The sequence below is a fragment of the Mobula birostris genome, chromosome 6 (assembly GCF_030028105.1).
Source record: "Mobula birostris isolate sMobBir1 chromosome 6, sMobBir1.hap1, whole genome shotgun sequence".
NCBI classification, from domain to species: Eukaryota; Metazoa; Chordata; class Chondrichthyes; order Myliobatiformes; family Myliobatidae; genus Mobula; species Mobula birostris.
The window spans coordinates 35167759-35186090 of NC_092375.1; the positions used below are offsets into that span (position 1 = coordinate 35167759).

General features: G+C 40.6%; 1 protein-coding gene across 1 annotated transcript; it reads left to right on the forward strand.

Moving 5' to 3' along the window:
- Window positions 1-5525: 5525 nt before the first annotated feature.
- On the forward strand, window positions 5526-17961 carry nfkbiz (nuclear factor of kappa light polypeptide gene enhancer in B-cells inhibitor, zeta). The gene is made up of 12 exons (XM_072260219.1): window positions 5526-5853; window positions 7085-7212; window positions 7676-7709; window positions 10507-10610; window positions 10839-11503; window positions 11771-11876; window positions 12680-12826; window positions 13637-13700; window positions 14432-14607; window positions 14744-14854; window positions 15741-15908; window positions 16085-17961. Exons 1-12 carry the CDS (start codon window positions 5679-5681, stop codon window positions 16136-16138), a joined length of 1932 nt encoding a protein of 643 aa, XP_072116320.1. The 5' UTR covers window positions 5526-5678; the 3' UTR covers window positions 16139-17961.
- The last annotated feature ends 371 nt before the right edge of the window (window positions 17962-18332 follow it).

The window sequence follows — 18332 nt, forward strand, 5'->3', positions numbered from 1 at the left end:
AAATCATCCTTTTCTTACCCTCACTGGTACATCCTGGTGACTTAAAGAGTCCTGGAGAATTGATTGGAAACTTTGAATGTAGTTTAATTTGAGGCAAATGTCCTTAAATGATAGAACTACATGCAGTTCTGGTCTCCATACTTGAGGAAGGATCTACTGGCTTTGGAGGCAGTGCAGAGGAGGTTCACCAGGTTGATTCCAGGGATGAAGGAGTTAACCTTTGAGGAGAGATTGAGTTGCCTGGGACTATACTCTCTGGAGTTCAGAAGAATGAGAGGGGATCTTATAGAAACATACAAAACTTTGAAAGGGATAGATAAGATAGAAGTAGGAAAGTTGTTTGCATTGGTAGGTGAGACCAGGGCATTGCCTCAAGATTGAGGGGAGAAGATTTAGGACGAAGATGAGGAGAAACTGTTTTTCCCAGAGAGTGGTGAATCTGTGGAATTCTCTGCCCGGGGAAGCAGTTGAGGCTTCTTCACTAAATATATTTAAGATACAGTTAGATAGATTTTTACATAGTAAGGGAATTAAAGGTTATGGGGAAAAGGCAGGTAGATGGAGCTGAGTTTACAGATCAGCCATGATCTTATTGAATGGCGGGGCAGGCTCGATGGGCCGGATGGCCTACTCCTGCTCCTTTTTCTTATGTTCTTTTCTTATGTTCAATGAGTTCATTAAAACTTCAGAATTTAACATTATGAAGATAGACATGAAAAACTAAGAATGATGACTAGGGAACCTGATTTCTATTTTCAGACAATTGCTAGAGTCTATAATTAATGTAGAATGACACACCTGATAAAGAGGTTTATTGTTTGAAATTCCTGATGAAACTTAATATTGCCATATTAATGATTCATATTTTCACTCAGGGATGTAATGTAATGTTGAGGCTTTTTTTATGGTGAGGCCTCACTTGGGGTATTGTGAGCAGTTTTGGGCCCCTCATCTTAGAAAGGATGTGCTGAAACTGGAGATGGTTCAAAGCAATACACAAAAATGATTCCAGATTTGAAAGGCTTGTCATGTGAAGAGCATTTGATGGCTCTGGGTCTGTAATCACTAGAATTCAGAAGAATGAGGAGATACCTCATTGAAACCTATCAAATAGTGAAAGGCCTTGATAGAGTGGATGTGGAGAGGATGTTTCCTCTGGTGGGAGTGAAGACCAGAGGACACAGCCACAGAACAGAAGGGCATTCTATTAGAATGGAGATGAGAAGGAAATTCTTTAGACCATAAAGCATAGGAGCAGAATTAGGCCATTCAGTCCATTGTATCTGCTTTGCCATTTCGTCATGGGCTGATTCTGGATCCCACTCAACCCTATACAACTGCCTTCTTGCCAAAAACTTTGATGCCCTACAGATCAGGAAACTATCAACTTCTGCCTTAAAATACACCCATGGACTTGGACTCCACCGCTGTCTGTAGCAGAGCATTCCACAGATTCATTATTCTCTGGCTAAAAGCTGCCAAACACTTCTCATATTTAATCTCTCCATTCCTGGAATGATCCCTGTGAACTCCTCTGGACTCTCTCCAATGACAACACGTCCTTCCTGACAAATGGGCCCACAACTGTTGACAATACTTTAGCCAGAGAATGGTGAATCTGGGCAATTTTTTTGCCACAGGCAGCTGTGGAGGTCAAGCCTTTATGTATATTTAAGGCAGATGTTGATAGATGATTAATTGGTGTGGACATGAAAGAATACAGGGAGAAGTTAGAGGATTGGGGCTGGGAGGAAAATTGGATAAGCTATGATGAAATGGCGGAGCAGACTCAATGGTCCAGATGGCCTAATTCTGCTCCTATATATTATGGTCTTATGTCTTATTTTAAGGATTGTTGTTATTTATGGATTTTATTTATATACATAAACTTCTAGAGTTCATTTAAAAAACATTATGTAAGAAACTGTTAGCTAAAGTGGAATCTCATGGTATGAAAGTAAAATGTTTGATCTGTTTAAGACACCAATTGAGCAGATGACAGCAGAGGAAATGGGTGATGAAGTGTCTTGGCCCAAAACGTCAACTTCCTTTCAGTAGATGCTGCCTGCCCTGCTGAGTTCTTCCAGCATTTTGTGCGAGGTACGCAGTCTGGCAGGGCGTGACCAGAGGGTCATTATTATTAGAAATAAAATACCTACATTTGTAGAAATCCACTTCTTCAAGTCGGCTACTGACTGAAATATATGCACCTGTGAAAGAAGTGTAGATGCAGGTATCCAGAACAATGCAAAATAGTTTCAATGCAAGTAAAAATCATGTCTGTAGATTTGCAGATCTTCGCAGTATATAGATTAATAAATATTATGGACACATACAACAGTTTTAAGAAGGCAAATTGAGTAAATACAGAAAATATTAAAAATACTCAGCAGGTCAGACAGGAGCATCGAAGAAAGAAAAGTGATGATATATCAAATCATCAGTCTTTCATCAACATATGAATCAAATTCCTGAGCTTTGTACCTAGAGCACTGAAATACAACGGGGTAGGTTACCCTCAGCAATACAGCATTTTAATAAATCCACATCTGGGGCATTCTGAGCAGTTTTGTCCAACATATTTACAATAATATTTTGACCCTGGAGCATGGATTTAACAGAATGATATCCAAACCCCAGGAGCTAAATGATGAGGAAGGACATACAACTTGGAAATAAAACCAGAAAATGCTGTTAACCCTCAGCAGGCAGGGAACATTTATAGAAAGAGAAACAGAGTTGTTGATTGAAAACCCCTTGTTAAGATTGAATGTGATGAAGCCTGGCGATGTTTGTTGATGTGACTAGGTTCCTGAGAAGAGCCAGAGTTCAGTTGATAAGAACACTGCCCTTGATCTTCTGATTTGTGTGTAGTGCCAGCAGGCTGAAAGCACACAAGTATAATAATGCTGTTCAAGATAAGGAGATAAATAAACCTGGAAATTGCAGGTCAGTAAATCCCAAATGAGAGGCAGGGAAAACTAGAGCTCAGTAGCAAGGGCAACATAATCCTACCCAGCACAAGTGTGGTTGGTAAAACAGAAATGAATCACATCTGAGCAAAGGAGAGGTTAAGGAATATGGAAGGAATGAGAAGTAAATACAAATTTAGAGATGCAAACACAAGGAATTCTGCAGATGCTGAAAATTCAAGCAACACGTTGCTGGTGAATGCAACAGGCCAGGCAGCATCTCTAGGAAGAGGTACAGTCGACGTTTCAGGCTGAGACCCTTCGTTAGTCCTGACGAAGGGTCTTGGCCCGAAATGTCAACTGTACCTCTTCCTAGAGATGCTGCCTGGCCTGCTGCATTCACCAGCAACTTTGATGTGTGTTACAAATTTAGAGAATTATTTTGAAAAGAGAAACATGATTTAAAGGCACAGTGGTAGTTTGCTTACGTAATATTGTGATATGAGTCAGTTACCAGATGTAATGACTGATGAAAAGTATGTAGTTAGTTCTCAGTAGATGAGATCAGGACCATTGCTTTATTGGTTTTGAACATATAGTCAACTTGGCTATTTAGGAGTATAATCTGAAGTTGATCTGAAACAGTAATGTATTAAGGGAGCATGACATAGACTTTGGAAGGAAATAGTGAAAGAGGATGGCAGATGGATTTTAATCTGGATAAGTGTGACATGATGAATTTTGAAGTGGCCATGCATTTTGAAAGCTATTTTGAGGGTGGTGTGAAAGGCGAGGATCCTATGTTCCCTTTACAATTCTGGTTTTCTGTACAATTGTAAAGGCTAACTTGCAGGTTGAGTCAGTGTTAAGGAAGGCAAGTGCAATGTTAGCATTCATTTCAAGAGGACTAGAATATAAGAACAAGGATGTAACACTGAGGAATTATAAGGTATTGGTCAGACTGCACGTGCAGTATTGTGAGCAGTTTTGAGCCTTGTATCTAAGAAAGGATGTACTGGCATTGGAGTGTTCAGGAGGTTCACAAGAATGATTCTGGGAATGAAAGGGTTGACATATGAGGAGCATTTGATGCTACTTACTGGAGTTTGGGAGAGCGCTAATCTCATCGAATATTGAAAGACCTGGATGGGGTGGATGCGGAGAGATTTGTTCCTATAGTGGGGGAGTCTAGGACTGGAGGGCGATCCCACAGAATAGAGGGGCATCCCTTTAGAATAGAGATGAGGAGGAATTTCTTCAGTCAGAGGGTGGTGAATCTGTAGAATTAATTACCACAGGCAAATGTGGATGCCAGATAATTGGGAATATTTAAAACGGTGGTTGATAGGACTGGAAAACAGAAGAAAAAAAAACAATGGGGAAATTGAGAGTTGGATTTGCTTGTGTTAAGAACAGGAGCTGTAGAATCTTAAATGGGTGTACGTTTAGAGAAGGAACAGGAATCAGGAGATTGCTGGAAATTTCGAGCATGGAAATTGAAACACAGCTGAGAGTAGCGGATTGACTGAAGTGGAGATCGAGGTGGGGGTGCTATCAACATTCACTCTGACGTATGGGATGTGGTTTCCAAATTTCAGAATTTGTCAGGCCACAGGTTGTGAACTCCACGGGTCAGCACGAATGAAGCCGGCAGAGGGGATTGGAATTTGTGAAATGAGGGAAAATTTCAGAATAACTTTCACTGTAGTGGCTGGATTGATTTCATTTAATCAGCGGCCAGATAATGATTAAAAGAGAAAATATACGTGCATTGGATTATGAAATGAACTGAAAATGCACGAAATATACAGGAAGTGAGCATTCTGAGAAGAATGTTTGGACCCATTTTCCGTTTCGGTTTAAAGTTAAAACTAGCAATGGTTGAAGCCCAGGACCCAGGGCAGCCCTCTTCTCACTGTTACCCTCAGGTAGGGGGTACAGGAGCCCGAAGGCACACACTCAGCGGTTCAGGAACAGCTTCTTCCTCTCTGCCATCCGATTCCTGAATGGACTTTGAACCCTTGAACACTACCTCGCCACTCTTTCTGTTTTGGCACTACTTACTTTAATGTAACTATTTAATATACATATACCGCTAATGGAATTCATTTTTTCTATATTTATCACATGTTGCATTGTACTGCTGCCGCAAAATTAACAAATTTCACGATATATGCCGGTGATGTTAAACCAGATTATGATTCTGACATCTAAACCCTTAATAATTCTGATTGCCTGCTCTCCTTTCTGAACCTTTTTAGGTCAATCTTTCGGTCATGTGCCAAAAATCGCCGAAATGACTAGGTAGCATTTTTTTCGGAAGGGCTGTAGTTAGTTACTTTGATTCCGTCTAATTTTAAGCGGAAGTTAATGTAATTAATGTACTCGTCTCCTCCGTGCGCTGCCCGAGCCAACACAGATTTGCCCTTCGGGCTGGATAACACTACCCTCCTGGCAGTGGAGCCGCGGATAATGCAAGAGCAACCCCTCCCCTTTTCTTTTCATCATTTCCAGTAACGCCGGCTGTTCTTGCATTTACCGTAATTCCAGCCCCTTTGCTGTGATCTTGCCCGTTTGTTGGGACGAATAGGAAGTGAAATAGAGGCATAATAAGCCTGCCTCCCGGAAGACGCGACAGAGAAAATATTTGTGGTGGGGTGTTTGCAACATTAGTTGCGAGTTGAGTCCTGCATTCAGTGGAGAAGTCCCGGAGTACACCTTTTCTGTCCACTCCCGCATTCCGGCTTTCCTGCCCCCAGCTGAAGGATGATCCTGGATCGAGAGAGCGAGAACTCGAACGACAGCTGCGAACGCGAGAACTGGCGGGGGCTGAGCCCCATCAACCTGGGCTCCTTCTACCAGAGCTCGCCCGCGGCCAGCGAGCCGTGCTCGCCCGTCTCGCCTCAGTCCGAGGCGTCCAGCTCCAGCGTCCCATCCCCAGGTATAAGCGCAACCCCGTCTCCGGCCGGCACGGGTGCAGCCCCAAACCCCTGCTTCCCCACCCTCCCCGGGGCCGGTGGAAGCGCCGCCCACCTTCCGTTGGAACGGTATCCACCACCTGCCCAGTTGTCGCCCCTCACCTAGCCGAGAGAGGGTATTGTCGCCTTCCGCACCCACCCCGAGACCGTAGTCACCTTCTACCCCGCTATCAAACCAAGTGGGAAAGAGGCCACTTTCCTCCCTTGGACTAACGGCCACGACCCCCACCCCACCATGTCCAGCCGACCACCGCCTCTTCCCCCACCCCCTTGTTCACACCGTCCGCCGGTAAAGGCACATCCGCCACTCTCCTACCCGTTCCCGATACAGCTCGCCTGCTGCCCACTCGTCCGTTTGCAGCGTTTAATTTTTAATACTTCCTGGGGCCTGATTCTTAAGATTTAATTTGTTTTCCGCTCTAGATTCACTTCGTGCACAATTCTTTTCCCCTGCATCGAGCTATTTTTATCGGTGTGTAGTGTAGGACTAGTGTGTGCGGGGTTTTCTTTCCTAAATAAATTGTTTAAACCAGCATTGTGTTAGTATTCTTTTGACTGCATCCACACGAACGATTTTCTTTTAAACGTCATGACTTTAAACTGCCACAACAAATGGTCTGGAACAGGAAGTTGGTGTCAGTTTTTGAATTCTGCAACAGAGACGAATTTCCTGGCATCGCGGTTTAAAATGGTGATTGTTCAGCCTGGAAGCAGCATCTTTCTGTCAGGCATACAGCGAGTTAAATTGACCTGGTGGCTCTTGGTGTTTGCACAGTGACTGGGGTGGTTTGGACTAGGTGCCACATGCATTCATTTTCCTAGCCTGTTTCAGGCGTGAGTCAGCTGCTGCTGCCTTGGATTGGATTTTTCCACAGTACCTTGGCGTAATTATTCCCGTCTGGACCATTTAGCTCAGCTTTGATTCCAGGGTTGCAACATTTGTTCGTGAGTCAGATGGCACCAGGATCAAGTCCTATTCTAGAAAGTTCAATTTGGATAAGTTTAAATCAAAGTCCATCTGCTCCCTCAGTAGTATACAGAATAGCTCACTGCACTGCTTTAAAGAGGACCGAATGAGTCATGTCAAGGTTACAAAAAGCTTATCTGGTTGTCATTGTAATACTGTTTCTAGGAGCTGGCTGGGTGTAATTTGGCTGCTGTTTAAAATAGTCACCCTTCCATTTTCTTTCATAGTGGCCTGTTCAGGGACAACAAGAGCACTGAAGCAGCCCTTCCAGGGAGTCAGGGTGAAGAATCCTGTCAAGGACCTCCTTAATTATTTCAGGAGCACTCGCTCAGGCACCAAACTGGAAAGTCACTTGGTAACTATTCGATTTTTCTGTTTTTTAGTAATGTTTAATCATAGTGGGCATGTGGCCAAGGCGTTCGACTAGCGGCCTGAAGGTCGTGAGTTCGAGCCCCAGCCGAGGCCGCGTGTTGTGTCCTTGAGCAAGGCACTTAACCACACAGTGCTCTGCGACGACACTGGTGCCAAGCTGTATCGGCCTTTGCTCTTCCCTTGGACAACATCAGTGTCGTGGAGAGGGGAGACTTGCAGCATGGGCAACTACTGGTCTTCCATTCAACCATGCCCAGGAGAGTGAAGACTTGCAAGACTAACGGATGCCTTAATCATAGCAAGTCCACTTAAATAATGAAACATCTGAAAATTACATGGAATTTAATTTTAACTTATGTCATTGACCTCACTGTACTCTTTGATGAAATCTGTTGCAGAGAATCATGTACATTGTTTTATAGAATTATCTTTCTTCTTTAATTTAGCCTCAGTCAAACTCATCAGAAGAACCATTTTCTCGTAAGTAGCTTGCCAATTTGTATTTTTTAAGCCAGAACATCAATGTATAGTACTATTTTGGGAAAACCATAGCAGAATGATTGAACACAGTACTGGCAGGCGTTGCTAAACAGAGAGACCTCGGGATACAAGTACATGAAAGCAACGATGCAGGTGGACAGGGTGGTGAAGAATGCAGATGACATGATTGCCTTCATTTTGTGAGGTTAGGATGTCAGGTTGCAGCAGTATTGACAATGTTTGGAGTACCTTGTGTAGTTCTGGTTGACACGCAAGAAAAATGTGCTAAAGAGGTGCAGGAAAGATTCACCAGGATGTTGCTTTGATAGGGGGACTTTGCTTTAAGGGGAGCCTAAGTTTGTGTTCCCTGGAGTAAAGGAGACTGAAGGTTGCATAAAATCATGAGAGGCAGAGCTAGGGTAGAGAGCCAATGTTGTTTCCCTTGGAAAGGGTGTCTACAACGAGAGAACATATTTTTAAACTGAGAGTGAGGAGGTTTAAAGGGGATAAATTCTTCACTAAAACAGTAGAATCACAAAAAAGTACAGTGCCTAAATGGGCCCTTTGGCCCATCTACTCCATGCCAAACCACTTACACTGTCTAGTCCCATTGAACTGCACCTGGACCATAATCCTATCCAAACTTCTCTTAAACTTTGAAATCGAGCTCGCATGCACCACTTGCACTGACAACTCGTTCTACACTCTCAGGACATTCTGAGTGAAGAAGTTTCCCCTCATGTACCCCTTAAACTCTTCACTTTTCACCCTTAACCCATGACCCCTGTTTGTAGTCTCACCCAACCTCAGTGGGAAAAGCCTGCTTGCAATTACCCTATGTATAGCCCCCTCATAATTTTGTGTACCTCTATCAAATCTCCCTCAATCTTCTATGTTCCAAGGAATAAACTCTGTAAGTTATTCAATCTTTCTTTATAACTCAGATCCTCCGGTCTCGGCAACATCCTTGTAAATTTTCTCTAAACTCTCTCGACTATATTTACTTATTTCCTGTAGGTAAATGACTAAGACTGTGCACAATACTCCAAAATGGGTGTCACCAACATCCTGTACAACTTTAGCATAACATCCCATCTTCTGTACAAAATACTTTGATTTATGAAGGCCAATGTACCAAAAGCTTTCCTTACAACCCACTCTACCTGTGACACCACTTTCAATTAGTTATGGACCTGTATTCCCAGATCCTTTTGTTCTTCCGCACTCCTCAGTGCCCTACCATTCACCATGTAAAACCTGCCTAGGTTGGTCCTACCAGAGTGCAATACCTCGCAATTGTCTGCATTAATTTCTAACTGCCATTTCTCTAGCTGGTCCAGATCCTGCTACAAGCCATGATAGTCTTCATCGCTGTCCACTACAACCTCAATCTTGGTGTCATCCGCAAATTTGCTGATTCAGTTAACCGCGTTATCATCCAGATCATTGATATACAGTAGATGGCAAAAACAAAGGACCCAGCACTGATCCCTCTGGCACTCCACCAGTCACAGGCCTCCAGTCAGAAAGGCAACTGTCTACTACCACTCTCTGCTTCTCTCACAGAGCCAATGTCCAATCCAATTTACTACCTTATCTCGAATGCCAAGCGACTGAACCTTCTTGACGAATCTTGTCATGCGGGACCTTGTCAAGTGGCTTGCTAAAGTCTCTGTAGACAACATCCACTGCCTTGCCTTCATCAACTTTCCTGGTATCTTCTTTGAAAAGCTCTTTAAGATTGGTTAGACCCAATCTACCATGCACAAAGCCATGCAGACTATACCTAATTAGTCCGTGTCTATCTAAATACTCATATATTTGGTTCCTTAGAATACTTTCCAATAACTTTTCCACTACTGATGTCAGGCTCACTGGCCTATAATTTCCTGGTTTACTTTTAGAGCATTTCTTAAACAACGGAACAACATTAATTATCCTCCAATCCTCCAGCACCTCACCTGTGACTAAGTATGATTTGAATATCTCTGCTAGGACCCCTGAAATTTCTGCACTTGCGTTCTACAGGGACTGAGGGAACACCTTGTCAGGTTCTGGGGATTTGTCCACCCTAATTTGCCTCAAAACAGAAAAAACATCCTCCCCTGTAATCTGTATAGGTCCACGACCTTGCTGCTGCTTTGCCTTACTTCTATAGACTCAGGGTCCATCTCCAGAGTAAATACAGATACAAACAATTCATTTAAAATCTTCCCACACCTCTTTTGGCTCCATGCATAAATTAGTATACTGATCTTCCAGAGGACCAATTTTGTCCCTTGCAGTTCTTTTGCTCTTAACATATCCGTAGAATCTCTTAGGATTCTCTTTCACCTTGTCTATTAGAGCAACTTCATGCCGCCTTTTAGCCTTCCTGATTTCTTTCTTAAGTGTTCTCTTGCATTTCTTTTCCTCATGTGATCCTACCTGCCCGTACCTGCTTGGTACCTCCTTTTTTTTTTAAACCAGGGCCTCAATATCTCTTGAAAACCAAGGTTCCCTACTTGTGTACTTGGTATTTGGAATGTGCTGCCCAGAGGACGTGGTGGAGGCAGGAACAGTAACAGTCTTTAAGAGGCATTAGGAATAAAACATACAGAGATATGGCCCAAATGCAGACACCTTAGTCAGCATAGATGAGTTGGCCTGAAATACCTTTATCCATGCTATATAATTTTATGACTCTAAGTGAGATTGGTGTTGATATGTATGATGGTCATGTGGAAACAGTGGTCTGAAGGATCTGTTTCTATGCCGTATAATTCGGACACTATTAACCAGCCTTTTTTCTGAACAGAAATAAGAGATCTCCTGAGTGGCCGAAAAAGATCAGCTTTGGAGAACCTGATTGATGCACCTCCCTATAAACAATCTGCAACACCTGTATCATCCTACCCACTGGTAAGAATATCCAATGGTCTTTCAAAATATAGTTTTATTTTCATTATTTCTATAATCTTTAGGTTTGGAGATGACATTAATAATATGCTCTAGGGAACCTAGGGACAGAAAAAAAAAGTTATTTTATCAAAAGGCAGTGAAGCTGTGGTGCAGTTACTGCTTGCTATGCTACTTGAAAAATATTGTGTAATCTTTCAAAATAAGGTTATTCACTTCTTTCCAATTTAGACTCCACCCCAGACTCCAAACTCTGAGAATTCAGATGGATCCCATAAAACCAAATCAAGAAATGATGTAAATCCAGATGTTCTTGAGGCTATAATAAACATGTTGCAGAATGATGCCCATGAGATTTCTCTGAATACAGTTCAGGTCAATTGGGCCAATGTTGCCAAGAATGATCATGCTCTTCAAAGAGATGGGAAATTGCACAACAACAGTTATATGCAGGAACTAAGCGACTGCCGACTATCCCCTGAAAGGTGCCACGAATTTCAGCCATACCCAATGCAGAGTCCTCCACAAATATCTGGACAACAGGATGGGCTTCAGTCACTTCAAGTTCTTGCCGGTAGACTGGACCGAGATTTTCAGCAGATCCCAAATGATATGCCAGGCCTTGCTTTTCCAATGCATCTGAATCCATCCATGCCTGATGAGTTCTCATTTCCTCCAGTTAGTCATCAAATTGTGGGCAGTCAACAATCATCTGAATTTTATATGCAAGCTATACAGCCCAACTCCCAGGGTGATGTATTGCAGCCTGCCTCCATGTACTATCCATCACAACGTCAAGGCAAGTCCTTCTTTGAATGGCAACTTGAACAAGAAGAGAAGAAATTGTCCCATCTTACTCAAGAGCAACTTCTTTCCAAAGACTCTGATGGTGACACGTAAGTGGTTTCTAAATCCTTTGTTCTTGCCAATTTTTAATATACTCTGTTTTACATATGTGGCATTTTCCCATTTTAAGGCATTATGCCTTTTGGACTTGTGCCCAGGATTCACCTGGTAAATGTACTTGCTCTTTTCCTAACTGGGGATTTGTGTTTCTAAATCTGAAATAGTAGCATGATGGTTAAAATTTATACGGGGAAGCGATTGGTATTGTAAGCTGCCTTCAATTTAAAAATCTTGGAAAAAATATTTATATTTTCCAGTCTTTTACACATTGCTGCTGCACAGGGCAGACGTGCTCTTGCCTATGTCCTTGGAAAGAAGATGGCTGCACTTAACATGATAGATGTTAAAGAACACAATGGTCAGGTAAGCATACATTGACACAACAGGTACTTACTGGACACGGTCAGGAATTTTGAGGATTAATTTAATCCTCTCTGAGCGGTGTCTCAGAAAGGCAGCGTCCACTATTAAGGGCCTCCAGCACCCAGGGCATGCCCTTTTCTCACTGTTACCATCAGGTAGGAGGTACAGAAGCCTGAAGGCACACACTCAGCAATTCAGGAATAGCTTCTTTCCCTCTGCCATCTGATTCCTGAATGGACATTGAAGCTTTAGACACTACCTCACCTTTTTTTCATATACAGTATTTCTGTTTTTGCACATTTTTTAAAAGTCTATTTAATATATGTAATTGATTTACTTGTTTATTTATTCTGTTTTATTTTATTTATTATTATTTTTCTCTCTCTCTGCTAAATTATGTATTGCATTGAACTGCTGCTGCTAAGTTAACAAATTTGACGTTACATGCCGGTGATAACAAACCTGATTCTGAGAAATCCCTAGATGATTTATTAAAATCTATCTTTAGATTTCTTTCGAAAATCTTTCTCTATCTTCACATTATTTGAAATTTCTCATTTGAACTTTGAACACAACAGATTGTCTTTCATTTAAAGCTTTATTGAAGGCAAGAATCTTAGTATTAATGTATACTTTCTAGGTAATGTTTAACTGAAATGGATTTGTTTATCAGTCACTGCATGACTTGCAGTTTGCAATGGCTACATTATTTGCTTATTACAATAGCTTCTTATCAGTTTGGCATTTGCTATTTTTTCCCCTGTTAATTTCCTTGTGTGATTTGATTCCCTTCTGTTTTGTAGAGTGCTTTGCAAGTAGCTGTTGCTGCCAACCAGCACTTGATTGTCCAGGACCTAGTAACCCTTGGAGCACAAGTGAATACTTCAGATCGCTGGGGCAGAACACCACTGCATGTAGTTGCAGAAAAAGGTCACTTTCAAGTGCTTGTGGTAGGTGCTTTTTAAAAAAATCTTCAGATCCTATAGAGACCTCAACCTTGATGACTGCTGTGGCATATAAAAACACATGCTTTGGAAATGAACATGCTTTTTCATAAACAGTGTAGCGTCTCAGCCCAAATGTTGGCTATTTATTTCCCTCCATAATCTGGCTTGCTGAGTTCTTCCAGCATTTTGTGTCTGTTGCTCAAGATTTCCAACATCCACAGTATCTTTCAAAGATTTCCTATCTTTTGGATTGTATTTAAAATCAAAATACATTTTCAAATGTGTACCATTTGTAGAAGTTGAAGTGTGGTCATTATCTGAAAGATTCTTCTATAATTTTGGGGAATCCTTTGGAATTTAAACAACAATATTATTGTTCTTTAAGTTCCAACCGAAGATAAGTCTTGCCTCACTTTTTCTATGCATCTTTACCTTTCCACCATTTAATCCATACTCTGGCAAACTGATATATGATTAATGACATTACTGAGCTAAAGTTTACTTGAGATAGTTAAAGCAACTTTCCTGATAGGTTATTTTCCTCAACCTGGAAATTTGAGCAAGCACTTTGCCATACATTTTCCCATTTCTCCTTTTTACGTTACTCTTTTTATGTGTGCGACTCTGGAAAAACCGAGGCCAGACTTTAATGTTGGAGCTGTTTTGTAAATATATGTTAAGAGATCCATTTTTAAGTTTACTGAATAAACAATTGCACCTCATTTGTTCTAATATTAAATAAACAAACCATACACAATAAGCTTTTTGATTTTAGTTGATTGCTATTCACACTTTCTCTCTGTTTCCATTCAGGCCATTGAAAAAGGAATTATACAAAATTGTCAGCATCTCAATCTGGAAGTGACAAACTTTGATGGTAAGATATGTTACTGGTCCTAGCATAAGGGATGTACTGGCACTGGCGAGGACCCAGAGCGTGGTTCATGAGAGTGATCCTGGGGATGAAGAGTGTTTGATGGCTCTGGTTGATGCCATGTGTAATGGGTTCAGAAGAATAAGGGAGTACCATATTGAAACCTGTTGGATGTTGAGAGGTCTGGATAGAAGGAACGTGGAGAGGATATTTCAAGCAGTGGGTATCAGAGGGCTCTGCCTCAGAATAGAAGGGGTCCTCCCTTTAGAAGAGAAATGTGGAGGATTTTTTTTAAAGCGGGGAGTGATGAATCTGTGGAATTCATTGCCTCATGGCTTTGAAGGCCAACTCACTGGGTGTACTTGAAATGGTTCTTGATTGGCAAAGGTGTTGAAGGTTAAGGGAGATGGCAGGAGAATGGGGTTGAGAGGGGTAATAAACAAACCAGAATCAAATGGCTGAGCAGATTCAATGGGCCGAAAAGCCTAATTCTGCTCCTATGTTTTGTGGTAGGGAGATAAAGCTCTGTCTAAGTTGGTATAATAGATAACACCTTTAAATTATTACGTAATGTTGAATCAGACAGAAATTTCTCAAGTATTAAGTTAAAAAGAGAGTAAAGTAGAGCTTCTGTGGACCAAAACAATTTGTATTTGCTTACTTGCATTAGTTTTCATTCACTACCGGCAGTAAATAATGATGTAAACACCTTGCAAATTTCTTTTTTGTCATAGGCATGACTGCTCTGCATTGTGCAGTCCTGGCCCAGAACCGTGTGGTGCATGAACTTCAGAATAAAATTCAACAGCAGCCTCATTCTCTTGTGACACAGGAGCTGTCTGTGAAAAGCAAGAACTTACTGGATACTATTAAAACCTTATTACAAATGGGAGCATCTATTGAAACTCGGGTGAGTTCAGTTTTGGCTCTAAACAGGCCATGGACTGAGAAGGCACCACTAAAATAGCTCCAGGCAGTTTAATGAAATTGCAAATAATAAATCATTTGACTTTGAAATGCTAGAATGAATGTTTCAATTTCCCCAGGATCGGAAAAGCGGTCGCACTCCTCTGCACTTGGCTGCAGAAGAAGCAAACGTTGATCTTTTGCGTTACTTTCTCGAGCAACCAAACAGTCTGAATGTTGTAAATGCTAAGGTAAGATTATAAACTTAGCAACCAGCAACTGTCCACTCAATAAATTTGATGTGTTGCAAAGAGTAAAGCCACTAACCCCTTTAAAATGCCCAGTGAGCTTCGCTAAGTTTTCTTAGGTCTGCATATATACACAGTGGTTACTTTATTAGAAACGTCTGCTTGTTAATCCAAATATCTAATCAGCCAATCATGCAGCAGCAATTCAATGCATAAAAGCATGCAGACATGGTCAGGAGGTTCAGTTGTTGTTCATGCCAAACGTCAGAATGGGGGAAGAGTGTGATCTAAGTAACTTTGATTGTGGAATGATTGTTGGTAACCAGACGGGTGACCTACTGGGATTTTCATGCACAACAGTCTCTCTAGAGTTTACATGCACAGCTGTCTAGGATTTGCGGAGAATGCTGTGAAAAACAAAAAGAAATCTAGTGAGCAGCAGTTCTGTGGGTGAAAACGCCTTGTTAGTGAGAGAAGTCGGAGGAGAATGGCTAGACTGGTTCAAGCTGACAGGAAGGCGACAGTAACTCAAATAACCTCACATTACAATAGTGGTGTGCAGAAGAGCATCTCTGAATGAACAACACATCAAACCTTGAAGTGGATGGTTACAGCAGCTTTGGATTCCATTCCTGTACCTAATAAAGTAGCCAGTGAATGTAATGTACAAATACTGATTGTCACTTCACAAAATATTCAATTCTCTCAGAATGACTGTTGATATGAAAATGGATTAAAACCTACTGTATATTTTATTTAAATGTATGATATTTGTGTTTTATGTATAATTTTCCCTACGTTGAAATGATTGATGATTGAAATCAGATTGTTCGATGAAACCTACAGTGTTAGTATTTTTGACCGATAAAAGCTTTGCTTTTATTTTCAGGCTTATAATGGGAACACTGCACTTCATGTTGCAGCTGGCATGCAAGACAGGAGCAGTCAGGTAGACGCTGTCCGGCTTCTGATGAGAAAGGGAGCAGATCCCAGTGCCAGAAACTTGGAGAATGAACAGCCAGTGCATCTTGTGCCAGACGGTTTAAGAGGAGAAGAAGTAAGTGGTTGCAGACATATGTAAATCCATTCTTTAAAATGTGTACCTCAAACTTTGTCTGCAGCAGCAACCCAAAAAATTACTTCATAAAAGATAATTAGGAAGAAAAGTAGTTTCCTTAAAATGATTTTAGATGAAATTAACTAATATTGTTTACTCTGACTTTGTACTTGCAGGTCAAGCGCATTTTGAAGGGGAAAGCTGCCCAATCAAGAGTGCCGTTCTTCTGACTTCCTAGTTTGGGAAGTTTGCTGTCACCCTCACTGTCAGTTAGGCAGTCTTGTTAGTTTTATATAGTGATATTTGCTAGTAATGGCAAATGTGTGTTGTTTCTTTGAAAGAAACTTTAATTGTTGACTACTGTGTAGTACTTTACAAAATATACCAATGGTAGTATTAACCATTTTATCTTGCTTTAGCATAGGAGATTCAGTTGACTTTAGATCAGGTGGCCTGGATTTTGTAGTCAGAAGTGAACTGATTGCTCAAGGTTGAACTTAAATTGTGCCTCCCCTTTTCCTGCATTATTTTAGGACTGTAACATTACAGTCAATCTCACTGAAGGGTTACTGTGAACAAAAGAAAAGGCATCTGTCTTGGATGATTTTAAACACTTCACAGAGCACAGAATAAAAGTTGTAATATACATGAGGTTAGGGCAGAAACAAAATTAAAAATATTTCATAATGCACTTTTGAAATATTGAATTGTAATCCACAGAAAAAAAGGGTGTAAGTTTGCTAATCAGTAAAAACCATTTATAATGATTCAAAAGCTCACTTGCACCTTGAGCGAAACAGTACATTATTTCAAGGTGTTTATCAGCAAGGACCATATGTCAGTGTTGGATTATATTACATTTGAAAAGGCTAAGCAATGCAGCTTGTAGAAGGGCATTAATAACAAGCAGCCACTTCATTGTATAAACTGGCATTATAATAATACAGTGGCTGGCAATTTTTTACTCAATGCAAATGGCAAAATCCAGGCCAGTACTGATTAAAAATTGTAATGCACAGGATCAGTGTGACATATAATAATATCCAGATGCATATCTCATCTTAACTTCAAAATTGCAACTTGAGTATATTTAATTATCTACGTAATTTTTGCTCTAAACCAGGCGTACGTCGGTGGGTGTTTATTCAAATTTACTTCATCCAGTAGGTTGGTAGAACATGTGGGTCCCAATGTTCAGGTGAAACAATGCACGTAGTTTGAAAAAGAGTTGATAAGGGTTGAAGGGTATTTCTGTTTTTCAATACTGACATATGGATATTTGTCATGATTCATCCACTTCTGTGAATAGAACTTTTTGGGTCTAGTCACATGTACCATTGATGCAATGAAAGCGTATTACTTCTGCAAATTGTGTAATTTTTCTATTTGGGAAATGTCTTACTTTTTGATAATACATATGTTCCTTTTAACAGGAAGGACTAGCCAGGTTTATCACAGGCACTTGTATAGGAGATTCTGAGATTGGTAGATCTACTAATTAATAGTTTTGGGATTTTTTTCAAAGTGTGAGGATTGTTATTAGGAGGAAAGAGGTTTCAGGAAAATAAGAGGTAGAGTATGGAAATTATTGAAGTTAATCACTGATTCTCAGATTTTGATTGAGGGAAGAATGACTCTTTATAGCTTGGAAGACTGAGTAACAGCACGTGCTGCCTACTTGTATTGAAAGAAAGTGACAAGTGGATTGAGACTTTTGGATTGGTGTACAAGCGTTACCTATCCACTTCCTGAATTCCTTAGGGATATAAATGTATTTGTATTCTTTAATGTTTGTATCTACAGGTATATGATCATAGTTCTCATTGAGGAAAATATTGTATTTCCTAATTCAATATGCCTGATCCATTTTTTTCCTTATGATATATAACTTAGTTGTTAAGCTAACTTTGTTGATAATGAAATTAACTTTTTAGTCATTAAATCTATACCATATTTCACCTTTGTACATTTAAAGTGCTAATAATTTGACTATTTGGGGGTATTTTGTTAAATCAATGAAGTATGTCTTGTGGACAGATTTTCACTGTTAGTTTATGCAACATTATATTAAAGATTTTATGTATTTGCTATCTTGGTGAGAGTATTTATTTTTGGAATTTCCTTGTTCGTTCTGGGCTAACAGTTTTAAATAAAGATGTTAAGATGGCATTTGATGACATCTTTAGCGGTTGGCATTAATAGTTAACATTCACTTTACCATGGCATATGGATGAAAGGAAAATGTAGGGCTATGTGGAGGGGAGTCTCACATAGTCTGATGAAGGGTCTCAGCCAAAACATTGATTCTTTATTCCACTCATAGATGCTGCCTGACCTGCTGACCCCCTCCAACATTTTGTATGTGTTACTCTGGATTTCCAGCATCTGCAGAATCTCTCAATGGAGGGGAGGGTTAGTTTGATA

Excerpts from the sequence above, each read along its gene's own strand:
- nfkbiz (XM_072260219.1), top strand. The coding sequence starts at position 5,679 with ATGATCCTGGATCGAGAGAGCGAGAACTCGAACGACAGCTGCGAACGC. Across the intron at positions 14,608-14,743 it reads GAGCATCTATTGAAACTCGG|GATCGGAAAAGCGGTCGCAC; the intron begins GTGAGTTCAGTT and ends CAATTTCCCCAG. Across the intron at positions 14,855-15,740 it reads TGAATGTTGTAAATGCTAAG|GCTTATAATGGGAACACTGC; the intron begins GTAAGATTATAA and ends TTTTATTTTCAG.